This window comes from Bos indicus, chromosome 4, assembly GCF_029378745.1.
Source record: "Bos indicus isolate NIAB-ARS_2022 breed Sahiwal x Tharparkar chromosome 4, NIAB-ARS_B.indTharparkar_mat_pri_1.0, whole genome shotgun sequence".
Taxonomy (NCBI): Eukaryota; Metazoa; Chordata; class Mammalia; order Artiodactyla; family Bovidae; genus Bos; species Bos indicus.
Window position 1 is genome coordinate 119657008 of NC_091763.1, and position 21937 is coordinate 119678944.

General features: G+C 48.1%; 2 protein-coding genes across 3 annotated transcripts in view; one reads left to right on the forward strand and one right to left on the reverse strand.

Moving 5' to 3' along the window:
• NCAPG2 (non-SMC condensin II complex subunit G2) overlaps nt 1–13756 on the reverse strand; it is a 72479-nt gene extending 58723 nt beyond the window's left edge. The window contains exons 1-6 of one of the 2 annotated variants that reach the window (XM_019959384.2): nt 13681–13756; nt 10866–10985; nt 7314–7502; nt 6709–6823; nt 5175–5329; nt 3682–3816 (exon numbers count right to left, since the gene is read on the reverse strand). In XM_019959384.2, coding sequence (XP_019814943.2) covers nt 3682–3816; nt 5175–5329; nt 6709–6823; nt 7314–7502; nt 10866–10943 — 672 coding nt within the window. In that variant the 5' untranslated portion in view covers nt 10944–10985; nt 13681–13756. Of the gene's footprint in view, nt 1–3681; nt 3817–5174; nt 5330–6708; nt 6824–7313; nt 7503–10865; nt 10986–12447; nt 12998–13680 lie in introns of those variants that run through there. The other variant, XM_070788514.1, reaches the window with a different exon arrangement.
• On the forward strand, nt 12454–16001 carry LOC139182596 (basic salivary proline-rich protein 3-like). The gene is made up of 3 exons (XM_070787144.1): nt 12454–12481; nt 12968–13912; nt 15766–16001. The coding sequence occupies exons 1-3, from the start codon at nt 12454–12456 to the stop codon at nt 15999–16001; spliced, it is 1209 nt and encodes a 402-aa protein (XP_070643245.1).
• The last annotated feature ends 5936 nt before the right edge of the window (nt 16002–21937 follow it).

Consider the following 21937-nt stretch of genomic DNA (forward strand, 5'->3'; position numbering starts at 1 on the left):
GAAAGCGCAGCAACCAGTACTGAGGTGCTACTCCCGACGAAGGAGGCTCCCGTGCTCTAACGTGGAGCCTGCACGCCGGAGCGGCGGGGGCCCAAGCTGGGAGCACGGCAGGTGGGGGCCGCACACTGGTGCGAGCAGCAGGGCCATCAGGCTTTGACAGGCAGCTTTTTTAACAAGTATTTACTGGAAGTAAGTTGCCAGTAGAGTCCAGAAGAAGTTTATCATTTACCTAGAATGACTGGAAACTGACCTGAACAAATTAATAACTGATCAGGAAACTAGTTCAGCTATCTTAAATTCAAAAGAGAACACAAATTTTAAAAAGAGAGACTTTTAACACACACATATATATTTATGTCTAAGTGCTCATTTGCTATATCATGTCCAAGTCTTTGCAACTCCATAGACCATAGCCCACCAGGCTACTCTGTCCATGGGATTTCCCATGGGAAAATACTGGAATGGCTGCCATTTCCTCCTCCAAGGGATCTTTCCATCCCAGGGATCGAACCCACATCTCTTGCACTAGCAGGCAGACTCCTCACCACGTGAGCCATCTGGACCATTTACACCTGTATTTCACATATGTGTGCGCGTCTGTGTGAAACAGTGCAGTTTACCCACTGCTATGTATCACTTCATGGGAAATAGATGGGGAAACAGCGGAAACAGCGTCAGACTTTATTTTTCGGGGCTCCAAAATCACTGCAGATGGTGACTGCAGCCATGAAATTAAAACACCCTTACTCCTTGGAAGGAAAGTTATGACCAACCTAGATAGCATATTCAAAAGCAGAGACATAACTTTGCCAACAAAGGCTCGTCTAGTCAAGGCTATGGTTTTTCCAGTGGTCATGTATGGTTGTGAGAGTTAAGACTGTGAAGAAGGCTGAGTGCCAAAGAATTGATGCTTTTGAACTGTGCTGTTGGAGAAGACTCTTGAGAGTCCCTTGGACTGCAAGGAGATCCAACCAGTCCATTCTGAAGGAGATCAGCCCTGGGATTTCTTTGGAAGGAATGCTGCTAAAGCTGAAACTCCAGTATTTTAGCCACCTCATGCGAAGAGCTGACTCATTGGAAAAGACTCTGATGCTGGGAGGGATTGGGGGCAGGCGGAGAAGGGGATGACAGAGGATGAGATGGCTGGATGGCATCACTGACTCGATGGACGTGAGTCTGAGTGAACTCTGGGAGTTGGTGATGGACAGGGAGGCCTGGTGTGCTGCGATTTATGGGGTCACAAAGGGCTGGACACGACTGAGTGACTGATCTGATCTGATGTATAATTCCATGGACAGAGGAGCCCAGTGGGCTACAGTCCATGGGGTTGCAAAGAGTTGGACACAACTGAGCGACTAACACACACACATGTGTAAGTCAATATAAAGTGTGTCTGAATCCACTCTATACTTTACTCTCCCAAACTTCACAACTACCCTGGATGCCCAGGGCAGAGGCCCAGCATCTCTCCAATAATGACGACATCAGAGCAGCAGCAGCAGTCAGCGTATCTCCTGTCACGTGGGCACCGAGGGCCCTGTGAAAGGCTGAGTGTGCCCCAAGGGCACCCTGGGAGACGGTGGCTGCTGTCCCTACAGCACAGAAGGAACACTGGGACTGAGCGGTGTTTGATCGAGGCGACCTACCACCTGTTCAGTGGGCACCAGGGGTCTGAACACGGCCTTTCTGACCCCCAGGGCTGAAGGTTTTGGCCAGTGTGGGCCGCAGTCAGGTCCAGCCCTTCTGTGTCACCAGTGAGAGGGTGCGTGGGAAGAAGGCACACTGGGGTCAAACCCTGCCCTGCCCCGCCATGATTGTGAGGCCTGAGCAAGTTCCTCAGGGCCCTCCCCCTCTGGGAGGTCCTCCCCACCTCCTTTGGGGATGGGTGACTGCTGCCCCCTTTTGCCTCAAATCGTGTCTGCCAGGCCACAAGCAGTCAGAGTCAGGGCTATATTCTATATTAAAAACAACATGCTTTGCATCCCAACATGGAAATACAGTCAATCTAAAAAGACTACCAGTCAATCTTAAAGGAATAACCCTGAATATTCATTGCAAGGACTGATGCTGAAGCTCCAATACTTTGGCCACCTGATGTGAACAGCCCACTCACGGGAAAAGACCCTGATGCTGGGAAAGATTGAGGGCAGGAGGAGAAGGGGGTGACAGAGGATGAGATAAGATGGGTAGATGGTATCACTGACTCAATGGACATAAGTTTGAGCAAACTCTGGAAGACAATGAAGGACACGGAAGCCTGGTGTGCTGTAGTCCATGGGGTTGCAAGGGGTCAGACATGACTGAGTGACGAAACAATGAACAAAAAGACTAGAGGGGCTTCCCTGGGGGCTCAGTTGTAACGAATCCGACTGCCAGGGCAGGAGACACAAGCTTGATCCCCGGTCCAGGAAGACCCCACGCCACGAGGCAACCAAGCCTGCGCACCACAAGTGCTGAGCCCGTGCTCTGGAGCCACGCTCTGCAGTGAGAGACGCCAGCGCAGCAACGGCCCTGCAAGTGACACTGGACAGCTGCCCCGCCGCTGCGGCCAAAGAGAGCCGAGCAGCGAGAGGGGCCCAGGGGGCCACAACAGACAGACAATACCGTTTTTAAATCTAAAACACTGCCCAAATTACAACAAATTATCAAGAGGCTCATGTTCCCAGCGCTTCTTAGAAAAATAAATAAATAAAATAAAACAAGTACAGAAAACTCTAAAGATAACAGATGAGCATGTCCAAGAGAGCTAGGCAAGCCACTCTGTAATTTTAATTCTCTAATAGCCACATTAATAAAAGTAAAAAAGATCAAATTAACTTTATTAATGTATTTATGTAATCTAATATATCCAAAGTGTCATTTAAATATGTAATAAATACACAAAAATTATTAATGTGATATTTAACATTCTTTTTCCATATCAAGTTTCAAATCCCCATATATTTTACATTTAAGGCCACAGCTGGATTGGCCATATTTCATGTGCTCAGTAGCCAAGTGTGGGAGTGACCACTGGTGGACAGTGGAGCACTGGGCCAGGAACCTCGCTTTGGATTTACTGGATAGGTATGAAAGAAAACAAGAATCTTACGATAATAGCTTTGAGTTATATGCCAATTAACCTGGAATTAGGGCAGAGGGTCAGATCTGATCCATGGGGAAGTGCCTTCTCAACCTTATTTTTAGTCATTTTTAATTTAAAACGCAATCATGGTTCCCCCAGGATTCACACAGCCACCTGTTCCCATCTCCTTTAATGATGAAATACGCAATGACTTGTAAAATGTTTGCTTAACACTGTCACGCAGTAAATATGAATTGCAACAAATATAATAGTTTTGGACAGTTAAGCTGGCTCTTTTATTAAAACACTGAGCATGATGCAAACAGCAAACTCACGAACTCAGGAAAAACTTCCATCACAAAGCAGTTCACAGGACTTTCCTGGCGCTCCAGTGGTCAAGAATCCGCCTGCCAACGCAGGGAACATGGATGTGCTCCCTGGTCCAGGAAAACCCCACATGCTTAGACCACGCGTCACAATAAGAGAAGCTCTGAGAAGCCCACACATTGCAACGAAGAACAGCCCCTGCATGCAGCAAAGACGACTCAGCGCAGTCAGAAACAAATTAATTTTTTAAAAAGCAGTTCACAAACACACCAAGATGAAAAACCACTTGCCTCTTCTTTTTTGATGTAATTGACATTTATGAAGCACTCAAGCAGCATGTCTTTAATTTCTCTACTTTCTTCCAAATGATAATCAAAGCAATATAAAGCCTGATGGATACGCCACAGCCGACATATGTCTGCACCCTGGGGATGACAGGAAAAGAAAATCAACTAATTTTTCTTTTTTAATAATGGGTAAGGCCACATTTCAAATTAACTATGAGACTATTTTATGTCATCAAAAAGAAAAAATGACAAGAGAAAACATTTTAAAATTTGCAAACAAAGCTCCAGAGAACATTTTCCTAAAACTCAGGCAAAAGCAAGCAGAGATGCTGCCAGCCAGCACTGCACACCGTTTTATGTACCAACGAGGAGGCGAGCCTGCGCTGAGTGTGCGGGGCCTGAGCCACGCCAGGCTAGGAGCGACTGCCGCAGGACTGCGCCGCCAGGAAACAGACCTGAACGTTCTTAACTGGAAATGTAATCAGCCCGTGTGGCTGGTGGCTACTGTGGTAAACGGCACAGGTACAGACGTTTGATTTTAAAGGTGAACAAGAATGGCAGGGAAAATGGATTTTAAAAAGGCAAACCAAGGATGGCTTATGGATAAATTCTGACACAAACAACGAGTTTTCAATCACTCCCATGGTCAGAGTGCGAGCTGAGGATGCAGTCAAAAAGATTCTTTTCTGTCGTGAAATTGACTGCTCCTTGGAGGCCACCCTGGGACAGTCTGTCCCACAGGAGATAAGAAAAGGATCAGCTGCAAGGTACATAGAAACCTGCTGGCAATGTGTACCAAGAGCTCCAAGTTCAAACCCGCTGACCTACAAATTTCACTTGGAGGAATCTGTGACAAGTGAGCAAAGATGTAGAAGGAGGGCAAAGAGAAACCTCCAAAGATCCCTCAATGACAAGGGTCACCTTGGCAGTGGAATTGCTGATGATTTTTGTTTTTTTTTTCATTTTCCCTCTTCTTCATTTGCCCAGGTTTCTAAGATGAACACAAGTATCTGCTGTTGTTTGATCAGGGGAGAAAACCGCTCTTTTTCTGGATCTCTGAGTTGCATGCCAAAGACTGAAGGATGCGTTATATCCTGTTCTCACCATGCTTCCTGTGGGCCTGCCAAAGCTTCTACAGGCCTGGGCTGCAGTCTACAGCCCCGCCCCGGCCGCCCTCCTGCCCACTCACTCAGGTCAGCAGGCTCTCCCTGACACCCTCCCCCCTGCCGCCCTCAGTTCTCCCTGGACCAGTTCCCATCGAGGGGACAGCCTTCCATAGGCCACACACTGAGGAAGACGGGGAGATAGTCTATGCACAATGCACGCACGTGGAGCTCTGCCCATCCTTGACCGCCCACCTCTGAGCATCACCCAGTGAAAAACCCCGCCCGGGAGCCACTGGGCCAGGCCTCGCACAAGCAGACGTAACTCCTAACTGGTGTAAACACGTGCACTTCTCAGCAAAGCACAGCGTGTGCTTTAGACAGGGAACGCACTGTCTTCGTCCTGAGACTCCTCCTCAGCAGCATGATGAAGGCGGTCTTGCCCATGTTCTCCTTGGCGGGCAGGCCTCTCTCCCACCACTTCACGCACAGGTCCTGGATGGAGCCCTGCAGCGCTCGCTCACCCTCTGGCAGCGCGTACAAAATTCCTGCAACAGAGTAGGCGCTGCACAGTGAGTGCACGCAGTGAACCGGGGCTCGTCCAGATCCAACCCAGAAGAGCATGTGACTCACAAGTGTGCCCAGCAGACATTAGTTTAACTCACCAAGACTTCTACACATTATTTATAGCATACAAACAATGCTAACTAAAAAACTGTTCCACCACTGTTGTAAAAGCAGACCCAACAGAACAGGAAATTTTAGAAGACCAAGAGGTCCTATTGCCCAAACTCCTAACGACGAGAGGCTCCAAACTCGAGTGCAGGGACACCCATGGCAACACTCAACAGCTGAGCCAGGGCAGGCCGAGTGACCAGTTACCCCACAGCTACCCCTCAGCTTGTTGGCCTCAAGTTCTGGCTCACTGGTGAAAAATAGTAAAAGCAACTATTATAATGAATAGAAAAGCTGTAGTGCTGTTAATAACAAAAGAGCTCAAGAACTAAATTAAAATGCTGACACTGTGCTCGTAATTGGAATCCAGACATCTGAAAGCCATTCCTTTAAAGTAAAATTCCTGAATTAACGGGGAATTTTATAAACCATGTTTGGAGACTGAGGATGAACTGTGGTAACACCCACAAGCATCTGGGAGCTCCTTTCATACTGACCGGGGTAATCTTAGTAAGACACATTAATTCCACACAAGAATTCTGAATAAAAGAGCATACTAAACAGATGCATAAGCCAAGTGGCTCTGGTTTATGTGTGAAATGAAAATGCCAGTAAGAATTGATGACAAAATCTGATTAGGGAACTAATCAGATTCACACAGTGGGAGGTGAGGGTACCTGTGAGATTTTTCTTTAAAAAAAAAAAAAACAAAGTTACCTTTGCATCTTTTATAGCTATAATTTCATTCAAATATTATATGATCAGATCATCTCATAAATTCATACTAGTGTTCCTACTAAATTAATAACTATCACTTCACAGTTTAGTTAAAATTTAGAGTACCAACTTAGGAATATTCAAGTAGGAGTCAACAACTGTTTCCCAGGTCATATTCATGACGCAATTAAAGAAAAAGAGGCAGTGCCACAGGTACTGGGCTCCCCTGAGCTGCTGGGCAGTGAATCCCCAGCCGAGGAGCTTGCAACGGCTGGTTCCCCTTATCAGCTCTTATTGGTCCTGAAGGTTCAAATATAGCCTGTCGTCCAGTAATGCACATGTTCACCATCTGAAACACTTATATGTGGCTCAAATGAAATAATTACTCAGGACAGCCCCTAAAGGAATGCTCCTTTGCTCGTTTTTTCCAGCTGAAGTACAAGAGCCCTGTTTCTCCACTGCTGGGGGCTTCCTTTTACTGGTATCACAGACACAGCACTCATTCACACCCCACGTTACTGCAAAGTCAACTTACCATTTAATATAACAGCACACTCCAGTAAGGGTTCACAGTTCTCTCTTTCATTTATGACTGACACAGAAGCAAGAATCACAGATGTAACTGCATGGATTATTTCTATGTTTCTATGCTATAAGTAAAAAAAAAAAAAAAAAAAAATCAAAGCACAAGTAAGTTAAAATCAACTTAAAATTTACTTTTAAATGTAAAACTTACTAAATTTATGAAAATAAAGCCACACTTGACACTTCTTCTAAACAGCGAGTTAGGGCTTCCCTGGTGGTCCAGTGGCTGGGACCCCGGCTCCCAGTGCAGGGGGCCCAGGGTCAATCCCTGGGCAGGGGCTATATCCCAGATACTGCAACTAAGTTTATAAATAAGTATTAAAAAATAAAATAAACAGTGAGTTAAAGCTGGACACAGATCAGCAGTTTGAAAAGAGCAGCCCTGAATCCTGGGTAAATAACGGTAGGCTCAAAAAGGTGTAACCACATTAAATAGACTTCTGGTACCCGCGTCTTCTAACTTTAATTTTAACAATGTAAAATTCAATTATATACAATAAATAATTACTTTTTTAACAAGAAAAAGAAAATTTATCTTTGAAGGATGAGGGTTACCATTTTTGAATCCTGCTCCGCTCTCACACTGTCCTCACTGGGGGCTTCTGCTGTCTGCCACCCCTCCACCGGGCTCTCCAACAACATGTCTACTAGCAAATTCTTGAGCCTTTGCCACAGTTCTTCTTTCTGCTTCCTTGATAATTCATCTATCAACTCATTTAGGTTGAACGGGTCACAAGTATCATTCTGCAAAATAAATAGCAACTGTTACATTTCAAATACAAGAAAACAGTTCTATCTTCTTTATAATGGCATCAAAAGAAGTTTATGTGCTAATAACTAAGTTTGAAATTTGAGAGTCAGGCTGTAGTGTCTGAAATCCAGTCCTAAAAGGGCAACAGGAGTGATCAGACAGAAAGCAGCAGATGCCTCCATGCCTAGTCAGTCCTGGTATACTCCTCTTCACCCCCTTAGCAAAACTGCCCCTGACATCAATCCACCCAGACGTCCTCCGTCTCCAGGCCTGAAATCTGGTTACAAGTGGACACCAGAGCTCAAGTAACAGTAAGAGCCACAACAGTAATAATACAGCCATGCAAAGGACTGTAAGCAGGTTTTCTGGTCTCCAACCAGTCTTGGGCCCTGACTTTGTCCCTGTATCCAATCTGGTACAACCTGAGCACCACAACAGCCACAGTAAGGGATTATAACTCCTTGAATAAAATAAAAACCAATGAGGCCATATTGATAATAAATAGTAGCCAATAATTGGGCTTCCCCAATGGCTCAGCAGTAAAGAATCCGCCTACAGTGCAGGAGATGCAGGCGACATAGGTTCGATCCCTGGGTCAGGAAGATTTCCTGGAGGAGGGCATTACAACCCACTCCAGTATTCTCACCTGGAGAATCCCATGGACAGCGGAGATTGGCGGGCTGTAGTCCACAGCATCACAAAAAGTCAGACACAACTGAAGTGACTGAGCATGCACACACAGCCAATAACTTATCAATAATTAACTAATGGCATTGGCATGCTATTAATAGCAATAAATAAATACAGCAGCAATTTGGGATTGGAAAATCACAATTTTGTAGTGATCATTGTAATAATTGATTCAGGCAAGAAACCCCAACTATCAATATATTTTAAAGGTATTGTGAAATACACATATGGAAAGGTGTACTAAGTGTGACTGTAGGTAAATAAATAAAGCCTCGTGTCTCCACCACCCCTCCAGGGCTGCCGCCCTCCCCTCCCCAGTTTTTTTAGCGTTTATGGTAATTACTGCCTTGCTTTTCTTGATAACTTCACCACCATTTGCATCCCTAAACCATGTCCTGTAAATAGGTCTATTTTCCACTTGGTAGAGAACTGGGTCACAAGGTCTCTGTTCTTTCATATCTTGCTTCTATTGCTCAACATTATTTAGTGACGCTCATCCATACACTGCATGTCATTACAGTTCATTTAGTTTCATTTCATTTCCATTATAGTTTTGCTTTTACTTTTGTAGAGTTTTCCATTGCATAAACATAACAAAATATATTTATCCATTCTTCTGTTGATCACTATTTAGTTGTTTCTGGGTTTTGGGTATTTCAGAAAAACACTGCAAAGAACATTGTTTTACATGGCTCTTATTTAAGGACTAAATAAAAAATGGATTGTCAATTGAAGAGTCTGTATACATTCAACACTATCAGTTGAATATATATTTATTACTCTAAATGTTGTAGCAGTTTCCATATCCCCAGCAGTGATGAAATTTTCAAATATTCCACATCTCCCCAACAAGTAGTATTTTCAGTCTGGTGGGAGACAGTGGTATTTTATCTTTTCGTTTTCTTCCAAAGGGCAGAAGTTGGATGAGGAGAAAAGAATTTACCTAGTCTCAATTTACTTCCCCACAGCATGCGTGCGTGGTCAGTCGCTTAGTGTTTGGGACTCCATAGACAGCAGCCCACCAGGCCCCTCTGTCCATGGGATTTCCCAGGCAAGAATGCTGGAGTGGGTTGTCATTTCCTCCTCCAGGGGATCTTCCCGACCCAGGGATCAAGCCCATGTCTCCTGTGTCTCCTGCACTGGCAGGTGGATTTTTTTACCACTGTGCCACCCACAGATCACTTGTTAATTACAAAAGTGGGAATACTAACGCACCAGCAATGACACAAATCGACACCATGTGCCTCACCAAGGAGGCCGTGACACCACTTACACACGCAGCCCCTCCACATGCATAAACGAGCAAACGAGGGCAGGGGAAGGGCAGCCTCAGAGCAGCTGCCTGCACGCTTCCAGACTGTCAGTCACGGGGGCGGGCCGTGGCACTCTGGAGTAGAGAGACTAGCAAGGCAGGCTGCGGAGCAAAGCCGCCTCTCCATCCCAGTCCCCGCAGCCTCCTCTCCGCGGGACCCATCGCAGTGGTCCAGGGCTCTTCGTCTTTCCCACTACTTTTGTCCGGAATTCTCTCCCGCAATCTCCATCCAATTCTTAGCTGTCACTACTTTGACTTTCACTGCATGATCAGAACAAGTGAGGTATGTGTCATGTGCCCCAAGGTCACAGATTTTAGAGTCGGGGCCCTAAAGCTGGGGTCCTCCAGAGTCGGTCCTAGGCCCTGCTCCTACTACACTGCGAGGATGACCCAACGCATCCCACAGGAGCTGACGCCCCCGAGCCTGCCTCCAGACGAGCTGCTCCTGGCTCCAGGCCTGCCTCTCCACATCCACCTGCACGCTTCTCACACGTGCGTCCTGGAGCCTCTCAGCACATCCCACATGAGCCATCTCCTCCCTCAAGCCTGCCCTCTTCCCACTTAGGACCTCGCTGAATGAATGAGGTCCTTTTCTTTGTGTTCAAAGGAATATTCCCAAAAGGTGAGTCTTCTCTTTCTGTCTTTCTCTCTCTTTCACCCTTTTGCACACAGGTCACTCTCTGCTTAAAAGTCCCTGTTCCTCTCAGGACAGTCTCAATTCCTCAGAATGGTCAAGGTCTCATTCCCGATGTCACCTCTTTCCTTCTTCCTCAGCTGGTGTTTTTACACTAAACATCTCTAAGTTCAAACACAAGGTACTTCTCCAGTCTTCAGAGTTAACCCTGTTGGTTAGCGCAGTCCTTCTCCATACCCCTCTGACTGGTTAACTTATTTCACTTTTTAGATCTTTGGTTCCACAGCCTTTTTATCAGGATGGGAAACATTCCATGTCTAAATCTGGGTCCCTCCACACCTCTGCCCCAGTTTAGCCCTTACCCTGGTGTGTTTACACACCTGGATTCACCACAACACAGTAAATAACCTAAGGACAAAAAAGGATGTCTTCCTCACAATGCCACGCACAGAACAAGAGATCAATAAACGTTTAAGTAGGTGATTTGAAACATCTTGTGTTACGCCACTTAGCATGCTCACAACAACCCTCTTAAAGCAAATGGGAAACACTCCCATCGGCAGATCTAATTGTGTTTAGTTCTGCCTTACTTCTTTAAATACACCTTGGTCTGTACGGATTCACTGAAATGATTATATTTCACTTGTGGATATAATGATTTTAGCAAAACGTCTATATATTAACAGTCAAAATCACAATAAAGCTAAATATAAAACTTACATCAAGTTGAATGAATTGCAAAAATTTTCCAATTAGCTCCTTAGACACTGCTTGTATGAATGTCTCACGTTTTTCCATAGCAGATCAAATTGTTTTTCATATGGCATTTATTCTGCAACACTAGTAAAAAAAACACAATCGTAGTTAGTATCCAAAACTGCAAGGAAATCCCTACACTACCTGTGATAGACAGTTTCTAACAATATTCTGACCTAAACAAGCTATAACATCTAAAAAAAAACTTTGTTACCAAGGAGGAAAGGGATTGACATATACACTCTACTGTATATAAAGAGGTAACTAGTAAGAGCCTCGGAGAAGGCAATGGCACCCCACTCCAGTATTCTTGCCTGGAAAATCCCATGGACGGAGGAGCCTGGTGGGCTGCAGTCCATGGGGTCGCTAGGAGTCGGACACGACTGAGCGACTTCACTTTCACTTTTCACTTTCCTGCACTGGAGAAGGAAATGGCAACCCACTCCAGTGTTCTTGCCTGGAGAATCCCAGGGACGGGGGAGCCTGGTGGGCTGATGTCTCTGGGGTCTCACAGAGTCGGACACGACTGAAGCGACTTAGCAACAGCAGCAGTAAGAGCCTAATTACAGCACTGGGGGCTCTACTCAACACTCTGTAATGACATATATGGGAAAGAAAGAATCTAAAAGAGAGTGGATAAGTGTACAATTGATTCTGTGCAGCAGAAACTAACACAACATTGTGAATCAACTATATTGATAAAAAATAAAAATAAATAAAAATAACTTCCTTCTTTTCTTCACTGAGAACAGTATCAACAAAACATCATGTTTTTATCGATTGTTAATGAAGTTACCAACTAAGGACAGAGAAATCCAACAGCTCTAGGAGGCTCACCTCTCTCCCTTTCTAGGACCTTCACAAGATGCTCCTTCAGGTCTGAGGCAGCTCAGCAAAGAACAGACTGGGCCAAGCTGCTAACACCTGAAGACTCCTTCCTCAAGGGCATTCCTGCACCAGGAAAACCCTGCCGGTGGCCTTGCCAGGCAATGTGTGGCCTCGGGGCCGCCTGGGAGCTTGTTAGTGTGCGCATCAGGTGCACTCCTTCCTGGCCCCGTGGGACAGAGCTCAGGGATTGTGTCTCCCGGAAAAAATCCTATTTTCCATTTACACCGCCTAGTGCTTGCAGTGCCTGATTCGAAAGAGATCATGAAGCAACTGCAAAGAACATAGGTGTAGCAGGACACTTACCTTAAAAATAAATGAAAACCTCCTGCAGTCACAAGCAGAGCAACATGGAAAATTACTGGTACCAATGGCAACAATTACCAGGACAGAGTCATCTTAAATGCAGAACCCCAAGATCTTAGCATTTAAATCAAACAACAAGAACAGAAAATAACTTCTCCACATAAGTAACACTAAAGTATGGCCGCCTCAGCCCTCAACTCAGATGGCTGAGAGACAGGCATGACTTCTGACCCGCCAAGCAGGCAGGAGGGTCACCAGCACTAAGCCTGATGCATGATTATGGCTAGTTTGAGTTCAAGAGTTTAAATGAACAGTATTCCAAAAAAGGTGCAGCCAACCACACAGAACCTTTTACCTTAAAATGGGGACCTTGCTTGTTTGTGATTCTGGTAGCTTTTCTGGTTTGCTCTATTTCCAAGTGTAATTCCCACAGTAATCCAATAGACGACCAGATTCACTGCCATAGCCCCCATTTTCTCTCTGGTGATTGTAGTTCTTTAAGGATAATTAATTTTCCAACTTCACTAAATCTCTCTAGTGAAGTGACCACTTCACTAGAGTGACCACTACTGTGTGCATAAGGCCCCGCCCCTCCAAGCAGAGCTACCTTCTAGGAGAGATCACCTCGCCAGGCAACTGCCATCCCAATGGCAGGGTGCTCTGTACTAAGATGAGTATTTAAAAGAGACTTTTGTCACGTTGTTACCGCAGAAAACCCCTGTCACCTGGAGCCAACCATTCATCTCAGAACTAGGAGAGACACCTGAGGACAGTTTTCCCAGGGCACAAGCGCTCAGAGAACTGATCTCTGAGATCAGTCTCCGGTCCAGGGCTCAGGGGACCCTGCCCGGTGTCAGTCCCCGGTCCGGGCTCAGGGGATCCTGCCCGGTGTCAGTCCCCGGTCCTGGGCTCAGGGGACCCTGCCCGGGATCAGCCCCTGGTCCGGGCTCAGGGGACCCTGCCCGGTGTCAGTCCCCGGTCCTGGGCTCAGGGGACCCTGCCCGGGATCAGCCCCCGGTCCGGGCTCAGGGGATCCTGCCCGGGATCAGCCCCTGGTCCGGGCTCAGGGGACCCTGCCCGGTGTCAGTCCCCGGTCCTGGGCTCAGGGGACCCTGCCCGGGATCAGCCCCCGGTCCGGGCTCAGGGGATCCTGCCCGGTGTCAGTCCCCAGTCCGGGGCTCAGGGGACCCTGCCCGGTGTCAGTCCCCGGTCCTGGGCTCAGGGAACCCTGCCCGGGATCAGCCCCCGGTCCGGGCTCAGGGGATCCTGCCCGGTGTCAGTCCCCGGTCCGGGGCTCAGGGGAGCTGCCTGGGCTCAGCCCCCAGTCCGGGGCTCAGGCGATCCTGCCCGGGGTCAGCCCAGCCCAGGCTGCGGGGCCTCTGAACTCAGTCCCGGGGGAACAGGCGCGGAGTGTGGCCCGCTCCCGGCCCGGCGCCCGCCTTCCCAGCCGCCTCAGAGCCCCGGCCGGGCCGCGGGCTCAGATCGCGGCCCACGCGGAGGCTGCGGTGTTAGGGAACCGAGCGGACCGAGCCCCCGTCTCCCGGTCCCCCGCCCCCAGCCCTCCGCCGGCCAAACCCGCGGCGCTCACCTTGTCCCCGGGACCCGCAGTTTCCCGCGTTCTGACCAGATTCAAACCCGCCCGCCGGCTCCCCCAACGCGCCCCGCCCGCCCGCGCGTCACACGCGCCGCTCTCGCGATAACTGGGCGTGGGCGAGGCCGCCGGAGGGCGCACGCCCGCCCCGCCCCGCCCGCCTCAGGCCCCGCCTCCGAGGCCGCCAGAGCCGCTGCGCGGGCCGCGCCTCTCCACGCGAGCTCGGATCGTGACATTTTTTAGCTTGACATCAAAATTTGTCGTGGCTTAAGTGATTGAAACAGATACAACCTCTGACATAATTATAAAGACTGACTCAGAATAAAACTGTGACATCACCCTTTATATGCATCCAGTGACGTCTGAACACTAGCAGCTGAACTCCGGTCTGGGTGAACTCTACGTTTCCCACATAATTGTGTCCTTAATGCAGTATCTGTTTCTGCCATGCAATTTCTATGGACCATGTGCCCAGCAAAATATATTTATAAATAAATGTAGACATATATACTTACTATCTTGTCATCAAAATTCTCTAGATTTACAAACATATTAATTGGGATACAAATATATCAGAATGAAAGTGAAAGTGTTAGTGGTTCAGTCGTGTCCGACTCTCTGTGACCCCATGGACTGTAGCCCGCCAGACTCCTCTGTCCGTGGGATTCTTCAGGCAAGAATACTGCAGTGGGTAGCCAATCCCTTCTCCAGGGTGTCTTCCCTACCCACGGATGGAACCTGGGTCTCCTGAATTGCAGGCAGATTCTTTATCATCTGAGCCACCAGGGAAGCGTACAAATATATCAAAGTCATATATAAATTGATTGTAAATGTCGTAAATATTACATATAAAATTAAACTTGTTGAAACACACTTCTTAATACTATGTTTAAGACTGTTTTCTAATAAGTTGTATATTCTGATTTATGTTTATTGCTGTAAATACTGAGAAAACTTTACACTAAAAAAAAAAGCAGACAAATGAAAAAACAATTGATAGCAATGTTCAGTTCAGTTCAGTCGCTCAGTCGTGTCCGACTCTTTGCGACCCCATGAATTGCAGCAGGCCAGGCCTTCCTGTCCATCACCAACTCCCGGAGTCCACTCAAACTCACGTCCATCGAGTTGGTGATGCCATCCAGCCATCTCATCCTCTGTCGTCTCCTTCTCCTCCTGCCCCCAATCCCTCCCAGCATCAGAGTCTTTTCCTAGCTAAATACAATAGCATTTAACTAAAATATGTTCATACTAGCAATGAACATATTTTACTTAAATGCCAAAAATCAGATATTGATCTATCATCAATTTCTTTTAATTTAACTTGTATCAGCTAACAATTTGATTGGACTTTCCTTCAATTTTCGTTGGAACCAAAGACTTGGAAACCATCTGAATTTCAAAAGAATTTGAACCCAGTCACTTGAAATAATTTTTCTGTTTCCAAAAAACCTTAACCCAGATACATTGAATTACTATTAATTATATCAGCTACTATTTGAAGGCACTTTTGCCAATACAGGTTTTTTAGATAAAAGCTTTTTTTGCTCGCTTTATATGTTTTTCTCACACCTTGGGGATCTGCAGATTTCACTCATCCATTCCTCAGCCAGATCAGATTGAACCGTCTAAGGAACTGTTCACAAACTGCTGAGGAACAAAGAATGTATCTCTAAGATTCTGGCCGTGGGCCCACTGAGATCACCAGGACAAAGGAACAAAGTCCCCCTGGACTCACCCCAGGTGTGTCCTCCACCTGGAATCAAGACCTGGAGGAGGACCATCCCCAGGGCTCCAGCATGAGCCCACCCTTTGTGTCCTGAGGCTTTGGGTGTTGCTTTGAGGGCTCATCTGTGGTGTAGGTGCTCTGAGCCTCCTGCGCCCCCTGCCCAGTTCCAGTAGTCACCACACAAAGCGGCACCCCAAACCCCAGGCCCTGTCCCGCGAGGCCCTGGACTAGCCCTTCTCGCACCCACCCCAACGTCTGAAGCCCTTTCACTGTGCCTGTGAGGACAGGCCTGCAGCTGCCACTCCTCAGGCTGAACCGTCCGGAGCGGACCCTGGACTAACTGGCCATCTGGGGAGGTAGCGGGTGGTCCTGGTCTGACAAGAAGCTTGTGACAGCGAGGCCAGAGGAGCTCACTGGAGGCCCGGGGCATCCCGGCGGTCCCCAGGTCTGCGCGGCCCCGCCCACTTCTCCTCGGGAGCAGCCCCAGCCCCCGCCTTCCGCTCAGCCCCCGCCCCTGAAGTCCCCGGACGCCACGCCCCGTCACCCTGCTCCTCACCCGCCGGGCGGCCACGCCCACCTCCTACCACAGTAACCTAGGGGCTGTGGGCGCTCCCGGTGGCCCCGCTCCCCCGCTGCCCCCACACCCCACATACCCCACACTCCCCCACACCCCCACAAACACCCGACGCCCACACACGCCACACACCCCCACAGCCTCCACATGTCCACACCCCACCCACGCCCACATCCCCCACTCCCACACAACACCCACACAACCCCCACACACCACACCCCCCACACACACCTCACACCACACACACCCCACACGTCCACACAACACCCGCACACACACAACCCCCACACCCACACACCCCACGCACACACAGACCTCACACCCCTCACCCCACACACACCCCACCCACACCCACACCCGCACACACACAGCCCCCCACACCCACACACCCCCCACACACCACACACACACACAGACTTCACACACCTCACCCCACACATACCCCACCCATGCCCGCACCCACACACACACAACCCCCACACACCCGGCACCCACAAACCTGACACCCACACACACCTCATACTCCACACCTATACACCCCACACTCCCCCACACCCGCACATACACAACCCCACACACCTCACATCCCACACCACACACACCCCACATTCCCCTACACATCCACACAACACACACAGATAACCCCCCACGCCCACACACCTCACATCCTTCACCCCACACACAACACCGCACACACACAACCCCCACATACCCGACACCCACACACCCCACACTCCCCCACACACCTCACACCCACACACCCACACACAATACCCGCACACACATCACACACTCCCCCACACCCACACCCACATACTCCACATCCCCACACACCCCAAACACCAACATACACCCTACATACCCCACATCCACACACCTCACACCCCACACACCTCACACACCCCCCACACCCACCCAGACACCCCACACCTACACACCCCTCATGTCACACGCACCTCCACACACACACACCCCCCCCACACACATACCCTACACACCCCTCACATCCCCACACACACCCCCACACAGCCCCTATACCCCACACACACCCACACACCTCACACCCCTCCACACACACCCACATACCCACCCCCACCCCCTAAACCCACACATCCCCACACACACCCATACACTCCACACCCACATACCCAGCCCCCAAGCCCCACACATCCCCACACACACCCACACACCCTACACACCCCCACACACACAACACATACACACACACGTACACAACCCACACAAACCCACACCTCACACACACACGCACACCCCATATCCCCCAAACCCCACACACCCCCACACACCACACACCCACACACAGCACACACACCCCTACACACTCCACATCCCCACACCCAGATACCCAACCCCACACACATACCCACACACACCCATAAGTCCCACACACCCCATACCCGCCTCGCTGCCCCACGCGGAACCCTGCTCCACTTCCTCCCTCTTTCCATCCCAGTCCACTCTCCAGGTTGGGGGTGTTCAGTCCCTGGGGCAGAAAGTGATCAAAGCAGGTGGTTCTGGAGCCATACAGGGCTGGGAGGAGGCTCTGCAGAAACCTGTCCTTCTTTTTGTGGTTTGATACTCTACCTTCTCTGCAGTAAAAGTCTGAACTTGGGAAACGTGCATGGAGTGGATTCAACAACAATGAAAGGTAAAGCAGAAGTCACTGGAAGCTCAAGGGCCACCCTTGCTCTGCCTGGGGACTTCACCCAAGACTGGAGGATCTCAGGGCAACACCCAGGAGGGGGGTGTGAAGACAGGGGCCCCTCTGCAGGTGCCACCACTCCTAGACATAAGACTCTTCCACATGGTCCCCAAAGGAATCTGCACACACATCTGCCTCTCAAGATGGCAGAAATAGAAGGATGTGGGCTCATCTTCTCCTGTGAGAACTCCAAACTTGAAACTAACCGCTGAACAACCATTGACAGGAGAATATTGGATCCCACCAAAAAAAGATACCCCTGTCAAGGGCAAAGGAGAAGCCCCAATAAGACAGTAAGAGGAGCAAAATCATGTTTAGAAACAAACCTCAGATAAATATCAATAACCTCAGAGAGGTAGATGACATCACCCACGCATGTGGCAGAAAGCGAAGAGGAACTGAAGAGCCTCTTGAGTAAAGTGATGAAGGAGAGTGAAAAAGTTGGCTTAAAACTCAGCATTCAAAAAACTAAGATCATGGCATCCGGTCCCATCACTTCATGGTAAATAAATGGGGAAACAATGGAAACAGTGACAGACTTTATATCCTTGGGGCTCCAAAATCACTGCAGATGGTGACTGCAACCATGAAATTAAAAGACGCTTGCTCTTTGGAAGAAAAGCTATGACTAACCTAGACAGCATATTAAAAAGCAGACATTACTTTGCTGACAAAGGTCCATCTAGTCAAACCTATGGTTTTTCCAGTAGTCATGTATGGATGTGAGAGTTGAACTATAAAGAAAGCTGAGTGCCAAAGAATTGATGCTTTTTAACTGTGGTGTTAGAGAAGACTCTTGAGAGTTTCTTGGACTCTAAGGGGATCCAACCAGTCCATCCTAAAGGAAATTGGTCCAGAATGTTCACTGGAAGGACTGATGCTGAAGCTGAAACTCTGATACTTTGGGCACCTGAAGGTAGAGTTCCAGAGAATAGCAAAGAGAGATAAGAGAGCCTTTCTCAGTGATCAGTGCAAAGAAATAGAGGAAAACAGTAGAATGGGAAAGATTAGAGATCTTTTCAAGAAAATTAGAGATACCAAGGGAACATTTCATGCAAAGATGGACATAATAAAGGACAGAAATGGTATGGACCCAACAGAAGCAGAAGTTAAGAAGAGGTGGCAAGAATACACAGAAGAACTATACAAAAAAAGATCTTCATGACCCAGATAATCACGATGGTGTGATCATTCACCTAGAGCCAGACATCCTGGAGTGCAAAGTCAAGAGGGTCTTAGGAAGCATCACTACAAACAAAGCTAGTGGAGGTGGTGAAATTCCAGCTAAGCTATTTCAAGTCCTAAAAGATGATGCTGGGAAAGTGCTGCACTTAATATGCCAGCAAATTTGAAAAACTCAGCAGTGGCCATAGGACTGGAAAAGGTCAGTTTTCATTCCAATCCCAAAGAAAGGCAATGCCAAAGAATGCTCAAACTGCCGTACAATTGCACTCCTGTCACGCTGTAAAGTAATGCTCAAAATTCTCCAAGCTAGGCTTCAACAGTACATGACTGAGAACTTTCAAGCTGGATTTACAAAAGGCAGAGGAACAAGAGACCAAATTGCCACATATGCTGGATCATAGAAAAGCAAGCGAATTCCAGAAAAACATCTACTTCTGCCTCATTGACTACACTAAAGCCTTCGACTGTGTGGATCACAACAAACTGTGGAGAATTCTTCAAGAGATGGGAATACCAGACCACTGACCTGCCTCCTTGGAAGGAAAGTTATGACCAACCTAGATAGCATATTCAAAAGCAGAGACATTACTTTGTCAACTTAAAAAGCAAAGACATTACTTTGCCAGCAAAGGTCCGTCTAGTCAAGGCTATGGTTTTTCCAGTGGTCATGTATGGATGTGAGAGTTGGACTATAAAGAAAGCTGAGCACCAAAGAATTGATGCTTTTGAACTGTGGTGTTGGAGAAGACTCTTGAGAGTCTCTTGGACTGCAAGGAGATCCAACCAGTCCATCCTAAAGGAGATCAGTCCTGGATGTTCATTGGAAGGACTGAAGTTGAAGCTGAAACTCCTATATTTTGGCCACCTGATGCGAAGAGCTGACTCATTTGAAAAGACCCTGATGTTGGGAAAGACTGAAGGCAGGAGGAGAAGGGGACGACAGAGGATGAGATGGTTAGATGGCATCACCGACTCAATGGACATAAGTCTGGGTAAACTCCAGGAGTTGGTAATGGACAGGGAGGTCTGGCATGCTGCAGTTCATGGGGTCGCACACGACTGAGCGACTGAACTGAACTGACCTGCCTCCTGAGAAATCTGTATGCAGGTCAAGAAGCAACAGTTAGCACTGGACATGGAACAACAGAATTTTTACAGATTGGGAAAGGAGTATGTCAATAAGCTGTATATTGTCACCTTGCTTATTTAACTTATATTCAGAGTACATCATGCAAAATGCTGGGCTGAATGAAGCACAAGCTGGAATCAAGGTGGCTGGAAGAAATATCAGTAACCTCAGATATGCAGATGACACCACCCTTATGGCAGAAAGTGAAGAGGAACTCAAGAGCCTCTTGAAAGTGAAAGAGGAGAGTGAAAAAGCTGGCTTAAAACTCAACGTTCAGAAAACTAAGATCATGGCGTCTGATCCCATCACTTCAAGGCAAATAGATGGGGAAACAATGGAAACAGTGACAGACTTTATTTTCTTGGGCTCCAAAATCAATGCAGATGGTGACTGCAGCCATGAAATTAAGACGCTTACTCCTTGGAAGAAAAGCTATGACCAACCTAGACAGCATATTGAAAAGCAGAGACATTAGTTGCCGACAAATGTCTGTGTAGTCAAAGCTATGGTTTTTCCAGTAGTCATGTATGGATGTTGAGAGTTGGACCATAAAGAAAGCTGAGCACCGAAGAGTTGATACTTTTCAGCTGTGGTGTTGAAGAAAATTCTTGAGACTCCCTTGGACTGCAAAGAGATCTTTTCTTATTAAAGAAAATCAGTCCTGAATATTTATTGGAAGAAATGATGCTGAAGCTGAAGGTCCAATACTTTGGCCACTTGATGGGAAGAACTGACACGTTAGAAAACACCCTGATGCTGGGAAAGATTGAAGGCAGGAGGAGAAGGGGATGACAGAGGATGAGATGGTTGGATGGCATCATCAACTCGATGGACATGAGTTTGAGCAAGGTCCAGGAGGTGGTGGTGGATAGGGTAGCCTGGCATGTTGCAGTCCATGGGGTAGAAAAGAGTCGGACACGACTGAGTAATTGAACTGAACTGAACCTTCTACAATGACCTTGGAACAAGACGGGAAAGGGGAGCGATCTGCCTTCATCTTCCTCAGGGCTCCTGGAGCCGAGGCAGCTCCTCCCAGGAGAGCCCCACTGAGCTAGGTGGGGGTCTCTTGGGTAGGTAACTCCGAGGAGTATGTGATATATGCCCAGAGCAAATCACCTTTAGCCATGCTGCAGATTAGAATTTCCTGAGCTGCTAATGAGAACATGAACCTATACCTGGGCAGACCAATGAACTCAGACAATGGGAGGGAGGCCCAGTGAGCACTCATGTGTTTAACTAGTATCAGAATCCCCAGGTGATCCTAATGGGCAGAAGTTGCTGGCAGAAAAGATGGAAAAGTGAAAGTGACGTCGTTCAGTCGTGTCTGACTTTTTGTGACCCCATGGACTATGGCCTACCAGGTTCCTCCGTCCATGGGATTATCCAGGCAAGAGTACCAGAGTCGGTTGCCATTTCCTTCTCCAGGAGATCTTCCCAACAGAGGGATTGAACTCAGGTCTCCCACATTGCAGGCAGACACTTTACCATCTGAGCCACCAGGGAAGTCAGAAAAAATGGGGAAAGAGGAAATTTGAGTGGCACAAGCGTAGAACCTGTAGTGCTGAGCCCACCGTAATCGAGCATCACCTGGGGGATGCTGCCCCCGTCTGAATCCTTCCAAGCCAGACTTCCAACCCCTGTCATGATCACCGTCCTCTCAAACAGCACCAGCACGATGAAACTGGACACAACCCAACGTCCACCAACAGACAAGTGGGCAAACAAGGTGGGCCCACCCACAGGGTGGCATACTCTTCAGCCTTAGAGGGAACAGGGCTCTAACTCAGGCTGTAATGTCGATGAGCCCGAAGACACGATGCCCAGTGAGAGAAGCAGACACAAAAGAGACACCGTGTGTGATTCCACTAATAGGAAATGTCCGCAACAGGCAGATCCACAGGCAAAGGTAGCTTAGGA